This window comes from Haliotis cracherodii, unplaced genomic scaffold, assembly GCF_022045235.1.
Source record: "Haliotis cracherodii isolate W230 unplaced genomic scaffold, xgHalCrac1.p SCAF_21, whole genome shotgun sequence".
In the NCBI taxonomy this organism is placed as follows: Eukaryota; Metazoa; Mollusca; class Gastropoda; order Lepetellida; family Haliotidae; genus Haliotis; species Haliotis cracherodii.
In genome coordinates, this window is record NW_027266277.1 from 9,751,814 (window position 1) to 9,774,022 (window position 22,209).

General features: G+C 43.6%; 1 protein-coding gene across 1 annotated transcript in view; it reads right to left on the reverse strand.

The window, feature by feature from the left end:
* Positions 1-3,754: 3,754 nt before the first annotated feature.
* LOC139470844 (ATP-dependent RNA helicase dhx29-like) overlaps positions 3,755-22,209 on the reverse strand; it is a 43,835-nt gene continuing 25,380 nt past the window's right edge. The window contains exons 18-29 of the mRNA XM_071253158.1: positions 20,589-20,678; positions 20,184-20,327; positions 18,407-18,576; positions 16,476-16,604; positions 15,006-15,081; positions 12,871-13,095; positions 11,429-11,565; positions 11,002-11,092; positions 9,478-9,825; positions 4,429-4,560; positions 4,062-4,158; positions 3,755-3,874 (exon numbers count right to left, since the gene is read on the reverse strand). Coding sequence (XP_071109259.1) covers positions 3,822-3,874; positions 4,062-4,158; positions 4,429-4,560; positions 9,478-9,825; positions 11,002-11,092; positions 11,429-11,565; positions 12,871-13,095; positions 15,006-15,081; positions 16,476-16,604; positions 18,407-18,576; positions 20,184-20,327; positions 20,589-20,678 — 1,692 coding nt within the window. The 3' untranslated portion in view covers positions 3,755-3,821. The remainder of the gene's footprint in view (positions 3,875-4,061; positions 4,159-4,428; positions 4,561-9,477; positions 9,826-11,001; positions 11,093-11,428; positions 11,566-12,870; positions 13,096-15,005; positions 15,082-16,475; positions 16,605-18,406; positions 18,577-20,183; positions 20,328-20,588; positions 20,679-22,209) is intronic.

The window sequence follows — 22,209 nt, forward strand, 5'->3', positions numbered from 1 at the left end:
ACGGTCTCACTTGAGGGTATTTATATTTCAATTTACTCTTTTAATGGCTGCATAGGAAGGAAAATGGAGAAAAGAAAACAATGCCAGGATTAGTTAGTTGCTCGTCATTTATTGTGTGTATGGTCCAGATCCCTTCCTGAAAAATGACATCCTTTGACTTTATTCAGACAAGGAACACAATGATATGTGGCCTTCATAGCCAGTAAGTATTCACCACATGTCAGCTCATGTAGACCCCAGGCTCTGTACTACAACTTAGTTGAGTGCGTTGGGTTCAACGCCTTGAACAGTATTCCAGTTGTATCACGGCGTGTCAGCTGAGTGTGGGAGGAAAGACCAAAGTGATGCAGATCTCAGACGTTTACTCTTTGATGAAACCCACGAGCATGGATATGTTGCCGACAAACCTAGAAACAGTATCGAGGCGAACCGGGATTCGGACCCACGATCACAGGTTGCTAGCGTGCCCAAGGGACGCAGCTCTGCACGGCGACTTTGACGACTGGGTCACCCGTGGCCCCAACTCAACTTTGTAACCATCAATTGCTCGTCTTTAATACTATATATGGTCCAGATACTTTCCTTCAAAGAGACAAACTTTGACTTTATTCAGCCAAGGATGGTGGAACATCACATCGAGGATGTGCGTCAGGTCGGAATGTAAACATCACTGTCGATTCCCTTCTTTCTCTATTTATATTGATACATGTCAAATCTGTGATATGTTCATCAATAGATGCACGGACGTGGGTGTTGACAACATCTGGAGCATACAGCCTGTTTGTTCTATACATATTGGTTTACTGACTGATCCGGGAACAACTATCAACGTAATCATGGAAATTCATATGAATATCCACAAACTTTTAATAAAATGTCAATGGAAATAAACGATGAAAAATGAGCGGATGTGCTGCCGTAATTTCATTTCCATATTCATTTAATCAAAAACAAATATGCTATTATTAATTATGATATTGCGATGAAGCTGCATTGATTCGGGTAGCCTAGTGGTTAAAGCGTTCGCTCGTCACTACGAAGACCCGGGTTTATTTCCTGACATGGGTACAATGTGCGAAGCCCATTTCTGGTGTACCCCGCTGTGATAGTGCTGGAATATTTCTAAAAGCGGCGTAAAACGATACTCACTCACTGCAAAATGTCAAACGCACATGTTAACATAAGTTTCATTCTAAATTCTCGTGGTGGTAGTCATTTGATATATTCTGGCTTTAGGTATACAGTTATGTCTACGAAAGGTACCAGAATTCACTGGAAGTACTGTCTGGCAGGTTGTCAAGCAACCATAAACACATTCAGTGACGTTTTAAGTAGTTCTAGAGATGATCATAACCACTTCGACACCCAAGGGCCACGTACGACAAACCACGTAGAGGGGTGGCATTCCAAAATCGTGAAATTGTCAGCAAGCCATCTCAGCATGTATAAATTCATTGACTTGATAAAGAAAGAAAAATCCAAAATTTGAAATGACACTGTGCCAGTTATGGACGGGCAGTTCCATCCGTCTGCTGCGGGGAACATATTCTGCCATTGAATATGGAGATGCTGTTTCCCATCTTGATGGTAGTCCAGTGTAAAATATAACTGTATATGTTATGCTGATATGAATAATACATGAATATTGTGTTGTACATACTGATTGCCTGGCTGCTCTATTTGTGAATAAAATATGAATACCGAATGATAATAATGAAATATAAATACATCACCATAATTATGTGACGTGAATACAAAAATTACTATGACATTTACTGTTACTTTTCAATATATTTGGCTGGCTATAGGCTATAGGCCGAAACAGACTAAAATGTAATGTCCTATTGTTTTGGGGGTTATCACCCCCACCCCGCTGAGTTATATACTGTATTCTAGAGGTAGGCCAAAATATCTTCCAGAGAAACACAGAAACTAATATTTCAAGTACACTTGTGTATCGACTGACCTGGGCCAATGGCCTAAGAAAACTACTTGACTTGAAATCATACTTCTCCCCACCGCTCCGTGGCAAGGGAGTTAACTGACTATAAAATATCCAGTTTTCAAGTGGAAACTGGGCTTTAGTACGAGAGTGTCCTAAAAGTACGAGAGTGTCATGACAGAAAGAGAGCTCCCTGTAAGTACGAGAGTGTCCTGACAGTACCACAGTGTCCTGACAGTACGAGAGCGCACTGTTAGTACAAGAGTATCCTGTTAGTACGAGTGTCCTGTAAGTACGAGAGTGTCCTGACTTTACGAGAGTGTCTTGACAGTAAAAGAGCGCCTTGCTAGTACGAGAGTGTCCCGACAGCACCAGAGTGTCCTGACAGTAAAAGAGCACCTTGCTAGTACAAGAGTGTCCCGACAGCACTAGTGTCCTGACAGTAAAAGAGCGCCTTGCTAGCACCAGAGTGTCCCAACAGCACCAGAGTGTCCTGACAGTAAAAGAGCGCCTTGCTAGTACGAGAGTGTCCTGACTTTACGAGAGTGTCTTGACAGTAAAAGAGCGACTTGCTAGTACGAGAGTGTCCCGACAGCACTAGTGTCCTGACAGTAAAAGAGCGCCTTGCTAGTACGAGAGTGTCCCGACAGCACCAGAGTATCCTGACAGTAAAAGAGCGCCTTGCTAGTACAAGAATGTCCCGACAGCACTAGTGTCCTGACAGTAAAAGGGCGCCTTGCTAGCACGAGAGTGTCCCAACAGCACCAGAGTGTCCTGACAGTCATTTGATTCCTAGCAGAACAGAACACTGCCATGGCTGGACAACAGCACACTATAACATCTTCTTGGGATGAAATAGCATGACATGTTGATGGTCCTCCAGACCATCCATCACCTTAACCAAACAGGGATGGAATGGAATAAAATCTATAGTAATCTATTTATGAGTTTGTCTTCATTGCTGTGCATGAATTGGTGTTGACAGATGGTAAGGATGTTAAGCAATGTACGAATTAGTGTCCAAAGTTCACTGGCCAGGAGGCTTTGCCAACAAAAAGTGTTGCTAGCCCTCACCATATTTTACAAGGAAAAAACACTCATAAATTATGAAATGATAACAAAATGACAGCAGACTTTGACATTAAATGACGTCTTAACTGACTTAAATATGTCATATTGATGTGTATTGACAACAGTTTTCAACCAGTCAGTCAGGCCAGCTGGAAATGCTAGAAAAGTTTTATTATTTTTACGGAGTCCAATGAAGAAAATCAGAAACATACTATAGATTTAAGAAAATGTTTTGTATCCCATAATTATATTTTGGGAACCTAATGGTATATTGTTTATATGAGAACATAGTCTGACTTTTCACAAGAACCTAATGGTATATTGTTTATATGGTATATACAATGGTCATTGTGTTGCACGCTGGAACCTGTGCAAAAGGGGTGTGACTTTGTCTTTGAGGCTCAAAAGACTAGCAGAAGTTTAGCCTGGTATAAAGTCACTGGCATTTGGCTTGTGGGCAGACAGTTATTTCTTGCCTTGGCCCCACTCCATCCTGTCTAATTGTGTTCCACTACAGCTAGTCTAGTTACCTGTGGTCATTTGTATTATTTTACTTACTCATCGTGTACCTAACAAGTTAAAAAAAAACAACCTGACTATCAACCATGGTGTATTCAGTTATCTTAGATACATCTCAAGATGCATCAATAACTATAGTATATGTTGCCTGTATATCAGTGTCTGCAGAATATACTACTATTGTACAACTTATCCATGTAACATACACCTCAACAATTTGAAGAAAATAAGATATAATTTATTCATATTTGTTGTTACAATAATTGCAAATAATATCTTCAAACAGACATCAAGTTTTCTCAGCAGTGATCAGTCTCCGGATGAGTGGAATCAACATGTCCTCTGAAAAAACATTGGGAAACTGTCGTCAAATACAGCAATGAATAGATACCCACAAGCATTGAGCAAGTCACGTTTCTTATTCAATCAGTCATCTTGACCAAAGACAACTGTTTAACTTTTCCATAAAATTAATGCTGTGTTATGAATTATGAGATTCCCAAGTATTGATCCACATTGAGAAACACACCTTTCAGATCTAGAGCTGGATCTTCAAGTTTCTTCTGTAACATGTCTGCCAGTAAATATCGAAGTTCCTTGAATATAACACCCGTCTTTGCCTTTGCCTGAAAAAGTAGATCCGATATTACACTTATATAAAATGAGGACACTTTGGTTCACAGACATCAGACATATAAAGTTATATCAGACATCAGACATCAGACATATAAATATACTGAACAATTGAACCAGTGAGCAGAGATACGGTGCTGACAAACCAAGGAGAGTAATCAAGGCATGTGTGATGTTCGAACCATCCAACAGCACTTTTTGTCAAGGTAATGGTACATAACACTGCAAAGTTAGAGATGGGACCAGGGATACGTGGTACTGACCTTGAACTGTATCCACGTATCTATGGAGACAGCCTGCTGGGTGTGCTGCACGTCAATGTCGCCCCCAAACAACATGAGTGGGTATGAGGAGGTGAGGGTGGAGTCACGCAGGTACACCCGCGACAGCTTCACCTGCACAACAAGGTGATCACTTGCACATTTCAATAAATATGGAGCAACTAAGCTTCATTCGGCATCAGAAATATTTGTGTGGTATTTGTAAGCTTTGTTTCATTGTGAGAACATAGTCTGACTTTTCACAAGAACCTGCTGTATGTTGTTTTATCACAAGTGCATTGGTATTTTGAATTATCACAAGTGCATGGTATGTTGTTTTATCACAAGTGCATGGTATGTTGTTTTATCACAAGTGCAAGGTATGTTGTTGCATCACAAGTGCATGATATGTTGTTTAAACACAAGTGCATGGTATGTTGTTTTATCTCAAGTGCATGGTATGTTGATTTATCACTAGTGCATGGTATGTTGTTTTATCACACATGCAGTGGTATGTTGTTTTATCACAAGTGCATGGTATATTGTTTTATCACAAGTGCAAGGTATGTTGTTTTATCACAAGTGCATGGCATGTTGTTTTGTCACAAGTGCATGGTATGTTGTTTTGTCACAGGTGCATGGTATGTTGTTTTATCACAAGTGCATGGTATGTTGTTGCATCACAAGTGCATGGTATGTTGTTGCATCACAAGTGCATGGTATGTTGTTTTATCACAAGTGCATGGTATGTTGTTTTATCACAAGTGCATGGTATGTTGTTTTATCACAAGTGCAAGGTATGTTGTTTTATCACAAGTGCAGTGGTTTGTTGTTTTATCACAAGTGAAAGGTATGTTGTTTTATCATAAGTGAAAGGTTTTTATCAAAGCTGACAAGAGCTAGGACTTCAAGGTGACAACCAATCTCAACGTTATTCACTATTTTAACCACTCAGTCTACATTTGGTCGAAGGTTCAAAGCCTGATAATTGACACTGCCATAAGGTCTTGTGCTGAATCAAGGGTACAGTGAGACTATTAACTGGAGCCTTTGTCACTCAACATCCAACCACTGACAATGATTTGTCTTGGTAGATCCATCTTTGTGCTCATAACACAAACTGATCGTATTTAACGACACATCTGATAAATTGACACATGACGGCCTGTGTGGTATCTTGAATCCATCAATGTTTTACATTTTCAAATCTTAGAAATGGCTTGATGGCTTCACACTGTGAATTGAAGTAATGGTGATTGCTCCCGCTCACATGTTGGAAGATTACCAGAGTCAGAAGTAAACTGAAAATCTTAGTAAAATCTAAATATTTTTTACATTGGTATACTTATCCTGCATTACTCAATGCATTCACTGCTTACTTTCCGACAACTAGATGGACAGTGCAACTGAGAAGGTCATGGGTGAAGAAATAAAGTTGTTGTTCTGAAGTTCCTTTACTGACCTTCCGTCGCTGTCCTGTGACCTTGATGACACCTAAGGTCATCTTCACATCACTGCCTGTCGCCCGAGCTCTTAGAAAAAACATACTTTTGAGGTTTCTGAAGCCAAAGAGGGGAGGCAAATCTTACGACGGGTGGGCCTTAAAGGTAGTAATGCAGGATAAGTATACAAATGTAAAGAATATTCAGATTTTACTGAACTTTTTACTTATCCTGCATTTCTCCTTAATGCATCTGTATCGGACGGTTTGGAGGTGGATAAACCTTCAGAATACAGAAACCTCAATAATTCACACCCTGCAATACGACACCAGTTGGTCGATAAACCGTGAAGCGGAAAAGTTCAGAAAAAAACGCCATCACGGTAGGGTTGTTCAAATATCAAAACGATTGAACATAGGAATTAAAGAGAAATTCCCTATACACACCTAGTAATAAAGAAAATGATAGCTTATCAGCTAATTCTTTACTTACGACATCATAGAGCCGTCATTGTCCATAGTTCAAGTCCCAAGCAGGTGGGCGGAACTTGGCCTTCTGATCCTCAAGCCTGAATGAGCGTAATAGGGCCTGTAGTTCCGTGACCTTAATCACCTTGTGATTTTCCGGAACAGCCAACACTGAGTTAAGTGCAGCCAATTACGCAGTAATGGTGCTACCTTCCAAGAGTCTTTGGGCACGCAAATGATGGAGGTATTCCGCTGGGGATTGTTGTGATGCTATCGTAGGGTCTTGATTCTTTTGCCTTGCAAAAAAACTCAAATGATCCCCACTTGTCATCGTATAGTCCTCCGGGGGGAGGAACAATGAACTGAAGCTATAGCTTTGCTGCCCGTGCCAAATTAACCCATCGCACTTAAACCCCATTTAAAGACCAACCATGCGTGCAGATGAGTAGGTTGGATCACTGTGGGAGGGGTAGTGGATCGTCTTCTGCTAGATCTTTCTGAGCTTGACCAACCACCCTCTCACTGGCCACCAGGGTGTGACCAAAGTGAGAGCAAGATACCCTGTCTCCTTGATCTCCTGTATCACCTTGGGAAGTAAAACTGGTGGCGGTAAAGTGTATGTGTTTCCCCCTGATTGCGCAGGCACCACACCACAGTACTGTTTTCTGTGGATATTGCAAGTTGGGCTGACTGTAGTTGATTCTGCCAATGTAATATGGCCAGAATTAAAGCCTCCAACACTAAGTTGTTTAAGTGCCACTTTGCTGAGTGCCGCACCATAGCCCTGAGGTCTGTTTTTGCAAGTGAGCACCCCACCCCTGAAGGGAGGCGTCCATGAACAGGTGTAGATTCAGGGATCATCCGAATAAAGAGGCTCCTCCTAAGGCATTCAACTCTACCAATTGAGGTAAGGCCTTAGCTTAGCAGGTATAGTGATAGCCTTGAGTGGATCCTGACGCCTGTAAGGGTTCAGGAAATGATGAACTGGGCGCAATTGTAAACGGCAAAAGCTAGTTAAGTCCTGTGCCGAGGTGAGTAACCCTAGCAACACTTGCCCTTGTTGAAGCGTGCGTGGTTGGTGTAGAGCAGATGGCAAGAGGTGTAGAATCTTGTGCCATCTGTCACTCGGTACTGAGAGGAGATCCTGGTCTGTCCTATGAACTGAAGCTGATAGGAAGGAGATAACACCGACACTACCATTGGTAGTGAACCCCATTGAACTGGACCTGAGGAGTCTGTGGTTGGGATAAATAGTTGAGGCTGATCAAGGATCAAACGTATTTATGTTGATTATGAGCGGTCTTATTTACCCCGTTACCAGGGGTAGGTGTCACTGACACGAGATGGTCTGCTACCCAATTGGGTATTTGCGATAAGCCGGTGATCTGCTCCGGTGCTTAGTGCTTCCTCTATCAGCAGCTTTTGTTGACCCGTCTGAATAAGGAGTCATGTGCCGATGTTCCCGTACGTGCTGGCGTACCAGCACTGCCCAGCGATGTATCATGTGTCGGTTGTGTAACCGTGTACAGCGCAGGTCTATCAGACAAGGCTCATCGGTGAAGACTGGATCATTGTAAAAGCGCTTGGAACGATGTCCAATTAGCCAACTGGAACGATGTTGACGCCTGAGCGTACATATGCTGCACTGGATATGTTGGAACAGCGCTAAGCTGATCGTGTGTCGCCTGCGTAATAGAGGAGCTTGGGTAGTAGTCAGGCGCTGCGCTCAGCGCAGGTGACTGAGACACAAAGCTCAATGGTATTGACTGGACCATGGCTTGCGTCTGTGCTACCCCCATCAAAGTGTCTTCAGACGCTGGTGCCTGCCGTTGGCGTTTCATATTTAACAGATGTGGATGTGTCAGGTGGCTGAAAATTAGGAGCAGTTACGAAACTCACAAAATCCTCCGGAGTTGTTGATTTCGGTGGAGGGTGCACTTCTGTAGTCCCAGTTGTGGGTGTCATATTACCCGCCGATAATAACGGCTGGGTGGTAATGACCGAACCAAGTCCTTCGCCATCCAGCGATTGTGCCATTCCTCCCATCTCATGACGGGATTGCTGTAAAATATGATTGTGAGTAACCTGCCTTTATATTGTGAAACTCGTTGGCGAGAGATTTACATTTAGAAATACATTTAGAATTTGGCGAGCACATCTACGTGCATGCCCAGGAACGTGAATAAAGATCTAGGGGCGATTTTTCCTGACAATATGTACAATGCGCAAGTTTTGCAATTGAATCATTGCTGATGAAATGGTACTGGAAGAATGACGTAGAATTGAAAAATAATCTTTCGGCAATAATATGAGTTGAAAGTGTATACAATATTTTTATAAATGCAACTCAATGTAAACCAAAGCTATTTTCATTTAGATTTTGGTGAGCACATGTGCTTGCAAGCCAAGCAATGTGGATGATAATCTTGGTAAGATTTTTTCCAAGACAATTAGTACAATTGCGCAAAAGGTACGCAAATAAAGAATTGTTGATGAAGCGGGACTGGAAAAAAGCCATAGAAAATATATTAATCTATAGGCAAACATATTTTTAACGAGTTGAAAGTGTATACAATAATTTATATGTATGCAACTCACTGTTACGCAAAAGTTAGTAGTATTTAAGAACACAAGAATATGTTATACATACATAGCTGAGAATTGTAAACAATTTGACTACATTGGCAGGCAAACAATTGTAACACAATTCAAAATGGTGGCGAACAACGAATATGTGGCGGGAAAAAAGAAAGAGTCTTTTTACGCCTAATTAATTCACAAAAAACTACACAACATGAAGAAAGAAATATGAAAAGAATACATTACCCATCACAGATCAATTTTAGGATCGAGATGAAAACTGAACGTCTAAATTAATCCAAAAGGACAGCTCCGCTGGGACATGTCCCCGCTGTAGCGCGACAAGTAGTGATGTGAAGATGACCTTAGGTGTCATCAAGGTCACAGGACAGCGACGGAAGGTCAGTAAAGGAACTTCAGAACAACAACTTTATTTCTTCACCCAGGACCTTCATAGTTGCCTTGTCCTTCTAGTTGCCGTAAGGCAAGCAGTGAATGCATTAAGGAGTAATGCAGGATAAGTAAAAAATAACAATATTCCACCTTGTGTGTTTTCTACTAACCTTTTCAAGATAGACAAGCCAACCATTAGCCTGGAGGAACCTGTTGACGGAGGACGGATGTATCTGTGCAATTCCCTGGGATGTTTCAGCAAGGCAAACAATTTTCTCTGGATTGGCTGCAGCATCCACTGCCGGAGTGAAGCTGATCTGGGCCACGCTGGGGTACAGCCCGGCAGTGATGACCGCTCGGACCACTGCGATGGTGTCCGTAGTGAGGCCCTGGTCGATGGTGGTGCTGCTGCTGATATCAAGCACATCTGGCCTCTTACCCTTTGACCTCCGCACGCTTGACATGATGTTCTCAAAACCAATTGAGGTCACCAGCTTCACGAGGTCATTCTTCACATTCTGTAACAGCATCAAAAACTCTTACAATACTTTATGCCATTCCAACATTTATTTTTCCATAGTCATGCCTCACATGAACAGTCCATGAAGGTGTTTCACATACCTCTATCTCAATGAAGGTGTTTCACAAACCTCTACGTCCATGAAGGTGTTTCACATACCTCTATCTCAATGAAGGTGTTTCACAAACCTCTATGTCCATGAAGGTGTTTCACATACCTCTATCTCAATGAAGGTGTTTCACATACCTCTATCTCAATGAAGGTGTTTCACATACCTCTATGTCCATGAAGGTGTTTCACATACCTCTATCTCAATGAAGGTGTTTCACATACCTCTATCTCAATGAAGGTGTTTCACATACCTCTATCTCAATGAAGCTGTTTCACATACCTCTATGTCCATGAAGGTGTTTCACATACCTCTATCTCCATGAAGGTGTTTCACATACCTCTATCTCAATGAAGGTGTTTCACATACCTCTATCTCAATGAAGGTGTTTCACATACCTCTATGTCCATGAAGGTGTTTCACATACCTCTATCTCAATGAAGGTGTTTCACATACCTCTATCTCAATGAAGGTGTTTCACATACCTCTATCTCAATGAAGCTGTTTCACATACCTCTATGTCCATGAAGGTGTTTCACATACCTCTATCTCCATGAAGGTGTTTCACATACCTCTATCTCAATGAAGGTGTTTCACATACCTCTATCTCAATGAAGGTGTTTCACATACCTCTATGTCCATGAAGGTGTTTCACATACCTCTATCTCAATGAAGGTGTTTCACATACCTCTATCTCAATGAAGGTGTTTCACATACCTCTATCTCAATGAAGCTGTTTCACATACCTCTATGTCCATGAAGGTGTTTCACATACCTCTATCTCCATGAAGGTGTTTCACATACCTCTATCTCCATGAAGGTGTTTCACATACCTCTATCTCAATGAAGCTGTTTCACATACCTCTATCTCCATGAAGGTGTTTCACATACCTCTATCTCAATGAAGGTGTTTCACATACCTCTATCTCCATGAAGGTGTTTCACATACCTCTATCTCAATGAAGCTGTTTCACATACCTCTATCACCATGAAGGTGTTTCACATACCTCTATCTCAATGAAGGTGTTTCACATACCTCTATCTCCATGAAGGTGTTTCACATACCTCTATGTCCATCAAGGTGTTCCTCTTCAGGAAGTTTTTACTACAGTACGAGTGTTCCGCTTGTCTCCCTTGGCTGCGAGCAGTCACCCAACTGAGCAGACACAAGCAGTTTTAGAAACACACAAATACATCCTTCACATGGCCAACAGTTGCAATGTAATGTGAGACCAGTACATCATAGCAAGGCATACCACTAGTTCTCATGAAATCTAACTGTCACTGACATTGCAATGCATAGTCACAATTACCAGTCATTTATAAGTGTTACATTCTATAGAGCATTGTAATGGTAATTGAAAAAATGTAGTGAAATCTATTCCTGAACTGAGTTTGTCATTCTTACAGCGTAAGACTCGGAAGTGAATAAGGACATACACTTTAATGTACAGGCATGGAGTTGATAGGTGATAATTCTAGCACACCTTACCCTTCAAATGCTTTGTACACAGTGAGATGGTCGGAACAGGCAATGGACATAGCCCTTTTAGCTGTGTCGGCAAGATCCCGTTTGCCGAGTGGAACAACAAACGGTGACTTCTCAGTCATTGCCGCTGCAATTACTGCCTGCAAATATTCACATGTTCATACTTCATAAATACTGCATCCAATAGACTTGTATTCTGTCTGTTTATATACATGCATTGGAGAACACGCCAAGAAAGAGGAATTCAAATACTGCATTCCATAGAATTCTATCCTGTCTGTCTACATATTGGAAGTGAAATGCTGCAGACACTCCTCATGTTCAGAGGATATAGGTCCATCTCAATTCCTCTGTGAAATGTCCCGGTGGGAAACAATCATCCCCAGATTCTGACACAGGTTCATCATTAAAGTCATGGTACACAGGGGCACTTCTTGATGACTCCAACCATAAATTGCATAGAAACTTTCAAACAGATTTCTGAACAAAATTTTGTTGCATCCAACATGTTTTATGTACTTCTTGAGAGGCATTTAGAAGTTAGAGGACTAAGTAAAGATAAGATATATGGATGAACAACTTCTTTATTACAATTAGGAGCGACGTTTCGGTGTAGGTTCTAACACCATTATCAAGCAATTTGGAACCTACACCGAAACGTCGCTCCTAATTGAAACATCACTTACTTGATAATGGTCTTAGAACCTCCTAATTGCTCCTAATTGTAATACAGAAGTTGTTCATCCATATACCTTATCCTTCCTATGTTTTATGTATAACTTGTGCAGTGTATGAGGGATTTAACAGTCAATAAAAGTCCTTTTTCAGCCCTTGCTGAACTAGGATGGAACTTCATGTCTGATTGTAGCGCCACCAGTAACTATTATGACTAATATCCCTTCTAGGTCCTGCCTACTGACCAATCAGATTCCACCTCTCACATCATTTGCATTTGCTTCATTATAAACGGCTGTGTCCAGTCAAGATGATCTGATTAATAATTAACATCTCTTTTGTAATAAAATTTGGCTCTCGTACCTCACGAAGTGCATCAAATCACTTGAGCACCTTGTTTAAAAACATCAAAATATTTGGAAAATATATTTGTTGATGCCAATATGACGGTACACTTGCTTTGCAAATCCTGCAATCGACCAACATCTGCACAGGAGATGCCACCTTGTTTACAAACTGGATGTCTTCTTTGTTACATGATGCATTGACTAGTTAATCCAGCCAAAATAGAACTTTGAAATTCCAGCCTAGTTCAGCAAGGGTGGAAACTGGACTTAAATAGTCGGGTAACTGCCTTGCCTCCGGTAGATGTGCCTTGTGAAATGGAGCCCTGGTCTTGTGATGAATAGTTTAATTAAGTATCATGAAAGCTAAGCCATGCGCTAAGCAGCCATATTGTTAAACATCTGTAGTGGAATTTCTGCACCTACCACTTGTTCCAGACATCCAAAGATGGCTGCAAAGATGAGCATCTTGCCGATGCGGACATGCACTGGGAGGGCGGCCAGGTGGTGGCCAAGTGGGGTGAGGCTCCCTCCCTCCAAGTCACACGCCCCCACATCCCGTAGGAGGGCCAGTGCTCTGGACACCACCACAGACTGAGGAGGGTCCATAGCTCGGCTCAGGAACTCAACTGGCTTGCCAAACTTGCATTTCTGAAATAGGTAATGATAAGCATGGTGCCTTTCCTCACAACAATGCATTCATGTGCAAAACAAATATTCATCTGAAGACATCATCACAAGAACATTTTGAATTTCTGTTTAATTGACTTTCATCTTATTGCAGATTCTGGGCCCATTTTCCTGTCGATCTGTGAGTATACATGTATATGAATATGAGTGCTGGTCCAATGATGTATAAGTGATGTCCTAAGCTGTCCCTATGATATACATATCAGTGATGTTCCTATGATGTATAATTGAGTGAGTTTGGTTTTACGCCGCTTTTAGCAATATTCCAGCAATATCACGGCAGGGGACACCAGAATGGGCTTCACACATTGTACCCATGTCGGGATTCGAACCCGGGTCTTCGGCGTGACGAGCGGACGCTTTAACCACTAGGCTACCCGACTGCCCTCTGTTGTATAAGTGATGTTCCTATGATGTATAAGTGATGTTTTAGGCTGTCCTATGATGTAGCAGTGATGTTCTAAGCTGTTCCTATGATGTATAAGTGATGTTCTAAGCTGTTCCTGTGATGTATATGTGATGTTCTAAGCTGTTCCTATGGTGTAGCAGTGATGTTCTAAGCTGTTCCTATGATGTATAAGTGATGTTCCTATGATGTAGCAGTGATGTTCTAAGCTGTTCCTGTGATGTATAAGTGATGTTCCTATGATGCAGCAGTGATGTTCTAAGCTCTTCCTATGATGCAGCAGTGATGTTCTAAGGTGTTCCTATGATGTATAAGTGATGTTCTAAGCTGTTCCTGTGATGTATATGTGATGTTCTAAGCTGTTCCTATGATGTAGCAGTGATGTTCTAAGCTGTTCCTGTGATGTATAAGTGATGTTCCTATGATGCAGCAGTGATGTTCTAAGCTGTTCCTATCATGCAGCAGTGATGTTCTAAGGTGTTCCTATGATGTAGCAGTGATGTTCTAGGCTGTTTCTATTATGTATCAGTGATGTTACTAGGATGTAGCAGTGATGTTCTGAGCTGTTCCTATGACGTAACAGTGATGTTCTAGGCCATCCTATGATGTAGCAGTGATCTTCTAGGCTGTTTCTATTATGTATCAGTGATGTTACTAGGATGTAGCAGAGGGTTCTGAGCTGTTCTTATGATGTAGCAGTGATCTTCTAGGCTGTTTCTATTATGTATCAGTGATGTTACTAGGATGTAGCAGTGATGTTCTTAGCTGTTCCTATGATGTATAAGTGATGTTCCTATGATGTAGCAGTGATCTTCTAGGCTGTTTCTATTATGTATCGGGGCGGTCGGGTAGCCTAGTGGTTGAAGCGTTCGCTCGTCACGCCGAAGACCCGGGTTCGATTCCTGACATGGGTACAATGTGTGAAGCCCATTTCTGGTGTCCCCCGCTGTGATATTGCTGGAATATTGCTAAAAGCGGCGTAAAACCAAACTCACTCACTCACTCACTCTATTACGTATCAGTGATGTTACTAGGATGTATCAGTGATGTTCTGAGCTGTTTCTATGATGTATCAGTGATGTTCCTATGATGTAGCAGTTTTGTCTTAGGCTGTCCCTATGATGTGAAAGTGATGTTCCTATGATGTATAAGTGGTGTTCTAGGCTGTTCCTATGATGTGAAAGTGATGTTCTAGGCTGTCCCTATGATGTGAAAGTGATGTTCCTATGATGTATAAGTGATGTTCTAGGGTGTCCCTATAATGTGAAAGTGATGTTCTAGGCTGTTCCTATGATGTGAAACTGATGTTCTAGCCTGTACCTATGATGTGAAAGTGATGTCCCTATGATGTGAAAGTGATGTTCTAGGGTGTCCCTATGATGTGAAAGTGATGTTCTAGGCTGTTCCTATGATGTGAAATTGATGTTCTAGGCTGTTCCTATGATGTAGCAGTGATGTTAGCTACCATGATGTTCAGGCAAAGTTCTTCTAGCGGAACCCTCAGCAGCTCAGGGACAGTGAAGGGCCGGAAATTCTCATACCTGTAAAATAAATCATATCCCATTGTGCGAAGAATGATCCCAACCTTGAAACAGATATGAGTAGACCTATCTGGACATTTCCACAACATCCACTGTCATGGCTTCATGCAACATGGCAGGAGACACTCCTACTATCCAAGTCTGGCACAGGATACAATCAGCTGAACATGAAAGACTAGGTCAGATGACGTTCATTTAATTTTCAGTTAAAAGATTCAACTGAAAGCGCACACATAGAAAAAACAATTCTTATCTCCTTTGCTGGACTGACATCACACAATCATAAGATTTAGAGAGATCGTGAAAGTGAGAGAGATCTCATAACTGCAAGATGTGCATGAACACTGTGGTGATTCACATGATGGTATACTGTTACGACATGCTTAGGTCACAGATGTCGTTGCCCTCGGTACCTAACTCCAGGTCAGCATGAGCACTGTGTGTGATTCACAAGATGGTATACAACAAGCTTAGATCACAGATGTCGTTGCACTCGGTACCTAACTCCAGGTCAGCATGAACACTGTGTGTGATTCACAAGATGGTATACGACATGCTTACATCACAGATGTCGTTGCACTCGGTACATAACTCCAGGGTCAGCATGAACACTGTGTGTGATTCACAAGATGATATACGACATGCTTACGTCACAGATGTCGTTGCACTCGGAACCTAACTCCAGGTCAGCATGAACACTGTGTGTGATTCACAAGATGGTATACGACATGCTTACGTCACAGATGTTGTTGCACTCGGTACCTAACTCCAGGTCAGCATGAACACTGTGTGTGATTCACAAGATGGTATACGACATGCTTACGTCACAGATGTTGTTGCACTCGGTACCTAACTCCAGGTCAGCATGAGCACTGTGTGTGATTCACAAGATGGTATACGACATGCTTACGTCACAGATGTCGTTGCACTCGGTACCTAACTCCAGGTCAGCATGAACACTGTGTGTGATTCACAAGATGGTATACGACATGCTTACGTCACAGATGTCGTTGCACTCGGTACCTAACTCCAGGTCAGCATGAACACTGTGTGTGATTCACAAGATGGTATACGACATGCTTATGTCACAGATGTTGTTGCACTCGGTACCTAACTCCAGGTCAGCATGAACACTGAGGAGTGTGACTGCATTGTGTACCAATCCTTGTGTTACCACTTGTACAAATTACAACTTTTCACCCAAACATCATGCCATTTTTTTGGCATTTTATATGTCAAAATACTGATCCAAATATTGTTTGACTCATAACTTGTTTTAAGAGGGGATATGACCTGCAGCAAAAGCCATGCCCTGCCATGATATTGCTGAAATATTGCCAAATGCGAGTAAAACCATACTGACCCACTCATGCATGGTATAGCAGAGATCTTACATTTGTTGCGTATACAGCCTGAAGCAGTAGCCCTCCTGGACACGACCTGCTCGACCTTGGCGCTGCTTGGCATTGGCTTTACTGATGAAAACTTCCTCAAGAGAGCTCATCTGACTCGACTCGATGTACCTGGAGCAAAAACACCACAAACATACTACCCGATAAACACAACACTAGCTTCCTCCAGGGAGCTCATCTGACTGATTTGATGTACCTTGAAGCAGAAACACCACATACATACTACCCGATAAACACAACACTAGCTTCCTCCAGGGAGCTCATCTGACTCGACTCGATGTACCTGGAGCGGAAACACCACAAACATACTACCCGATCAACACAACACTAGCTTCCTCCAGGAAGCTCATTTGACTCGACCTGATGTACCTTGAAGCAGAAACACCACATACATACTACCCGATAAACACAACACTAGCTTCCTCCAGGGAGCTCATCTGACTCGACTCGATGTACCTGGAGCAAAAACACCACAAACATACTACCCGATAAACACAACACTAGCTTCGTCCAGGGAGCTCATCTGACTCGACCTGATGTACCTTGAAGCAGAAACACCACATACATACTACCCGATAAACACAACACTAGCTTCCTCCAGGGAGCTCATCTGACTCGACTCGATGTACCTGGAGCGGAAACACCACAAACATACTACCCGATCAACACAACACTAGCTTCCTCCAGGAAGCTCATTTGACTCGACCTGATGTACCTTGAAGCAGAAACACCACATACATACTACCCGATAAACACAACACTAGCTTCCTCCAGGGAGCTCATCTGACTCGACTCGATGTACCTGGAGCAAAAACACCACAAACATACTACCCGATAAACACAACACTAGCTTCGTCCAGGGAGCTCATCTGACTCGACCTGATGTACCTTGGGGCAGAAACACCACAAACATACTACCCGATAAACACAACACTAGCTTCGTCCAGGGAGCTCATCAGACTCGACTCGATGTACCTGGAGCGGAAACACCACAAACATACTACCCGATAAACACAACACTAGCTTCCTCCAGGAAGCTCATCTGACTCGACTCGATGTACCTGGAGCAGAAACACCACATACATACTACCCGATCAACATAACACTATATCTTCCTCCAGGGAGCTCATCTGACTCGACTTGATGTACCTTGAAGCAGAAACACCACAAACATACTACCCGATAAACACAACACTAGCTTCCTCCAGGGAGCTCATCTGACTGATTTGATGTACCTTGAAGCAGAAACACCCCATACATACTACCCGATAAACACAACACTAGCTTCCTCCAGGGAGCTCATCTGACTCGACTCGATGTACCTGGAGCAGAAACACCACATACATACTACCCGATCAACACAACACTAGCTTCCTCCAGGGAGCTCATCTGACTGATTTGATGTACCTTGAAGCAGAAACACCCCATACATACTACCCGATAAACACAACACTAGCTTCCTCCAGGGAGCTCATTTGACTCGACCTGATGTACCTTGGGGCAGAAACACCACATACATACTACCCGATAAACACAACACTAGCTTCGTCCAGGGAGCTCATCTGACTCGACCTGATGTACCTTGGGGCAGAAACACCACATACATACTACCCGATAAACACAACAGTTCCTCTAGGGAGCTCATCTGAGGCAAACTCTACATCACCAGATCATCCTTGCATAAAAGCATTATATATTTCAACTTAATTTTCTTGATATTAAAATCCTCGACAAGGAACCCAGGTAAAATAGGGTATAGGGTATTTTACATGTATAGTTCCTGATAACACACATGCAAGATGTGATAATATATTAAATATAGAAACTTATTAGACCTGAAGAAGCAACAGTACAAACAAGTGTAATGTATTCTTGCAAACCCTGTTTACCTGTAGGCAGAATAAGTGATTTACCTGTTTTCCTTTGCCTTCCCTGCATCAACGACAAATACAACATCAGGTATGGTGATGCCGGTCTCTGCAATGTTTGTTGCTATGACGATCTTCCTGACCCCTGCAGGTGGCACTGTGAAGGCCTGGCTCTGGTCCGTGGAGGACAACACTGAGTGAAGTGCCAGGACTCGGTACCTGGGACAGAAAATACTATATCACACAACAACAAAAAACCTGATTACATTGTCAGCTTTGTGTAAATCAGTCCAAACTATCCTGCTTATTGCTAACCCATGTATTAGGAGTATAGAAAAAACATTGAAGATGTGTATCATGCACAGGAAGAGATACATGGTCAACAAAAATATAAGATCAATCATGTTCAGTAAAACTTAAGTAACTGACTGGTTTTAACACGATTTTCAAAACCAAGACACCATGAAACACATGCCTATACGGTCAACACACCTTGAAACACAGGCCTATACATTCCCCACACCTTGAAACACAGGCCTACATGTTCCACACACCTTGAAACACAGGCCTACATGTTACACACACCTTGAAACATAGGCCTACATGTTCCACACACCTTTTAACACAGGCCTACATGTTCCACACACCTTGAAACACAGGCCTACATGTTACACACACCTTGAAACATAGGCCTACATGTTCCACACACCTTTTAACACAGGCCTATATGTTCCACACACCTTGAAACACAGGCCTACATGTTACACACACCTTGAAACATAGGCCTACATGTTCCACACACCTTTTAACACAGGCCTACATGTTCCACACACCTTGAAACACGGGCCTATATGTTCCACACACCTTGAAACACAGGCCTATATGTTCCACACACCTTGAAACACAGGCCTACATATTCCACACACCTTGAAACACAGGCCTACATGTTCCACACACCTTGAAACACAGGCCTATATGTTCCACACACCTTGAAACACAGGCCTATATGTTCCACACACCTTGAAACATAGGCCTATATGTTCCACACACCTTGAAACACAGGCCTACATGTTCCACACTCCTTGAAACACAGGCCTACATGTTCCACACACCTTGAAACATAGGCCTATATGTTCCACACACCTTAAAACAGAGGCCTATATGTTCCACACACCTTGAAAAACAGGCCTACATGTTCCACACACCTTGAAACATAGGCCTATATGTTCCACACACCTTGAAACACAGGCCTACATGTTCCACACACCTTGAAACACAGGCCTACATGTTCCACACACCTTGAAACATAGGCCTACATGTTGCACACTCCACACGCCTTGAAACACAGGCCTACATGTTCCACACACCTTGAAACATAGGCCTACATGTTCCACACACCTTGAAACATAGGCCTACATGTTGCACACTCCACACGCCTTGAAACACAGGCCTACATGTTCCACACACCTTGAAACACAGGCCTACATGTTCCACACACCTTGAAACATAGGCCTACATGTTCCACACACCTTGAAACACAGGCCTACATGTTCCACACACCTTGAAACACTGGCCTATATGTTCCACACACCTTGAAACACAGGCCTATATGTTCCACACACCTTGAAACACAGGCCTACATGTTCCACACTCCACACACCTTGAAACACAGGCCTACATGTTCCACACACCTTGAAACACCTTGAAGAAGCAAGGAACACATACACCTTGGTTTTAGAGGTGTGAGTCAAGAAGTGTGGAACATATATCCAGAATGTGTAGGCACAAGTTCCATCCATTATAGTGTCTGCTATGTCAGTAGGTACCGTGTCGTGTCTGAGAAGTGCCTGTCTGCCTGCAGGTTTTCGTACAGTTCCTGGATGTCGGACAGCCCGGGAAGGAACACAAGCACTGAGCCATCCACACTGCAGAATGGCTGCTTTTTGTCCAGGTAACGCAGGATCTCCTGGAAGGAAACATCAGAATGCATAAAATGTATTGACACACAGCATGGATTTGACAGAGATCACCCCTAAGTCCCATACCTCTTTCATATCGACATCATCAACGATTACAGTGTCAGACAAGTTTCCAACAGTGGAAGAAGAGAACCGTTAATTTCTCGAAACTGCCTCAGACAAACACCAAGTACTGGGATCCCCCGAGGGTTTAATCTGTGAAGGGATGAAGATACACAGAATTGCAGCTTCTGCTGCTGCTGACCCACCATGATGAGGTCCATGTTGATCCTCTTCATGTTCAGTCTTGTGACGGCATTCCTGGTCTTCAGACTGTACTGGTCAGCAGGGAGGTCAGTCTGGAACATGACATCAGGAGTGAGTGAGTGTGCCATACACACGTGGTGGTGTGCCAGTGGTGGTGTAGTGTGCCAGTGGTGGTGTAGTGTGCCAGTGGTGGTGTAGTGTGCCAGTGGTGGTGAGGTGTGCCAGTGGTGGTGTAGTGTGCCAGTGGTGGTGAGGTGTGCCAGTGGTGGTGTAGTGTGCCAGTGGTGGTGAGGTGTGCCAGTGGTGGTGTGCCAGTGGTGGTGTAGTGTGCCAGTGGTGGTGTGGCAGTGGTGGTGTAGTGTGCCAGTGGTGGTGTAGTGTGCCAGTGCTGGTGTAGTGTGCCAGTGTTGGTGTGCCAGTGTTGGTGTGCCAGTGGTGGTGTAGTGTGCCAGTGGTGGTGTGCCAGTGGTGGTGTGCCAGTGGTGGTGTAGTGTGCCAGTGGTGGTGTGCCAGTGTTGGTGTAGTGTGCCAGTGGTGGTGTGGCAGTGGTGGTGCAGTGTGCCAGTGGTGGTGAGGTGTGCCAGTGGTGGTGTAGTGTGCCAGTGCTGGTGTAGTGTGCCAGTGGTGGTGTAGTGTGCCAGTGTTTGTGTGCCAGTGGTGGTGTAGTGTGCCAGTGGTGGTGTAGTGTGCCAGTACTGGTGTAGTGTGCCAGTGTTGGTGTGCCAGTGGTGTCGTAGTGTGCCAGTGGTGGTGTAGTGTGCCAGTGGTGGTGTGCCAGTGGTGGTGCAGTGTGCCAGTGGTGGTGTAGTGTGCCAATGGTGGTGTAGTGTGCCAGTGGTGGTGTAGTGTGCCAGTGGTGGTGTAGTGTGCCAGTGGTGGTGTAGTGTGCCAGTGTAGTGTGCCAGTTTTGGTGTAGTGTGCCAGTGGTGGTGTGGCAGTGGTGGTGTAGTGTGCCAGTGGTGGTGTGCCAGTGGTGGTGTAGTGTGCCAGTGTTGGTGTGCCAGTGGTGGTGTAGTGTGCCAGTGGTGGTGTAGTGTGCCAGTGGTTGTGTAGTGTGCCAGTGGTGGTGTAGTGTGCCAGTGTTGGTGTGGCAGTGGTGGTGTAGTGTGGCAGTGGTGGTGTAGTGTGGCAGTGGTGGTGTAGTGTGCCAGTTGTGGTGCAGTGTGCCAGTGGTGGTGTAGTGTGCCAGTGCTGGTGTAGTGTGCCAGTGGTGGTGCAGTGTGCCAGTGTTGGTGTAAAGTGCCAGTGTTGGTGTGGCAGTGGTGGTGTAGTGTGGCAGTGGTGGTGTAGTGTGCCAGTGGTGGTGTGGCAGAGGTGGTGTAGTGTGGCAGTGGCGGTGTAGTGTGCCAGTGGTGGTGTGCCAGTGGTGGTGTAGTGTGCCAGTGGTGGTGTACTAGTAGTGGTGTAGTGTGCCAGTGGTGGTGTAGTGTGCAAGTGGTGGTGTAGTGTGCCAGTGGTGGTGTAGTGTGCCAGTGGTGGTGTAGTGTGGCAGTGGTGGTGTAGTGTGCAAGTGGTGGTGTAGTGTGCCAGTGGTGGTGCAGTGTGCCAGTGTTGGTGCAGTGTGCCAGTGGTGGTGTAGTGTGCCAGTGGTGGTGTGCCAGTGGTGGTGTAGTGTGCCAGTGG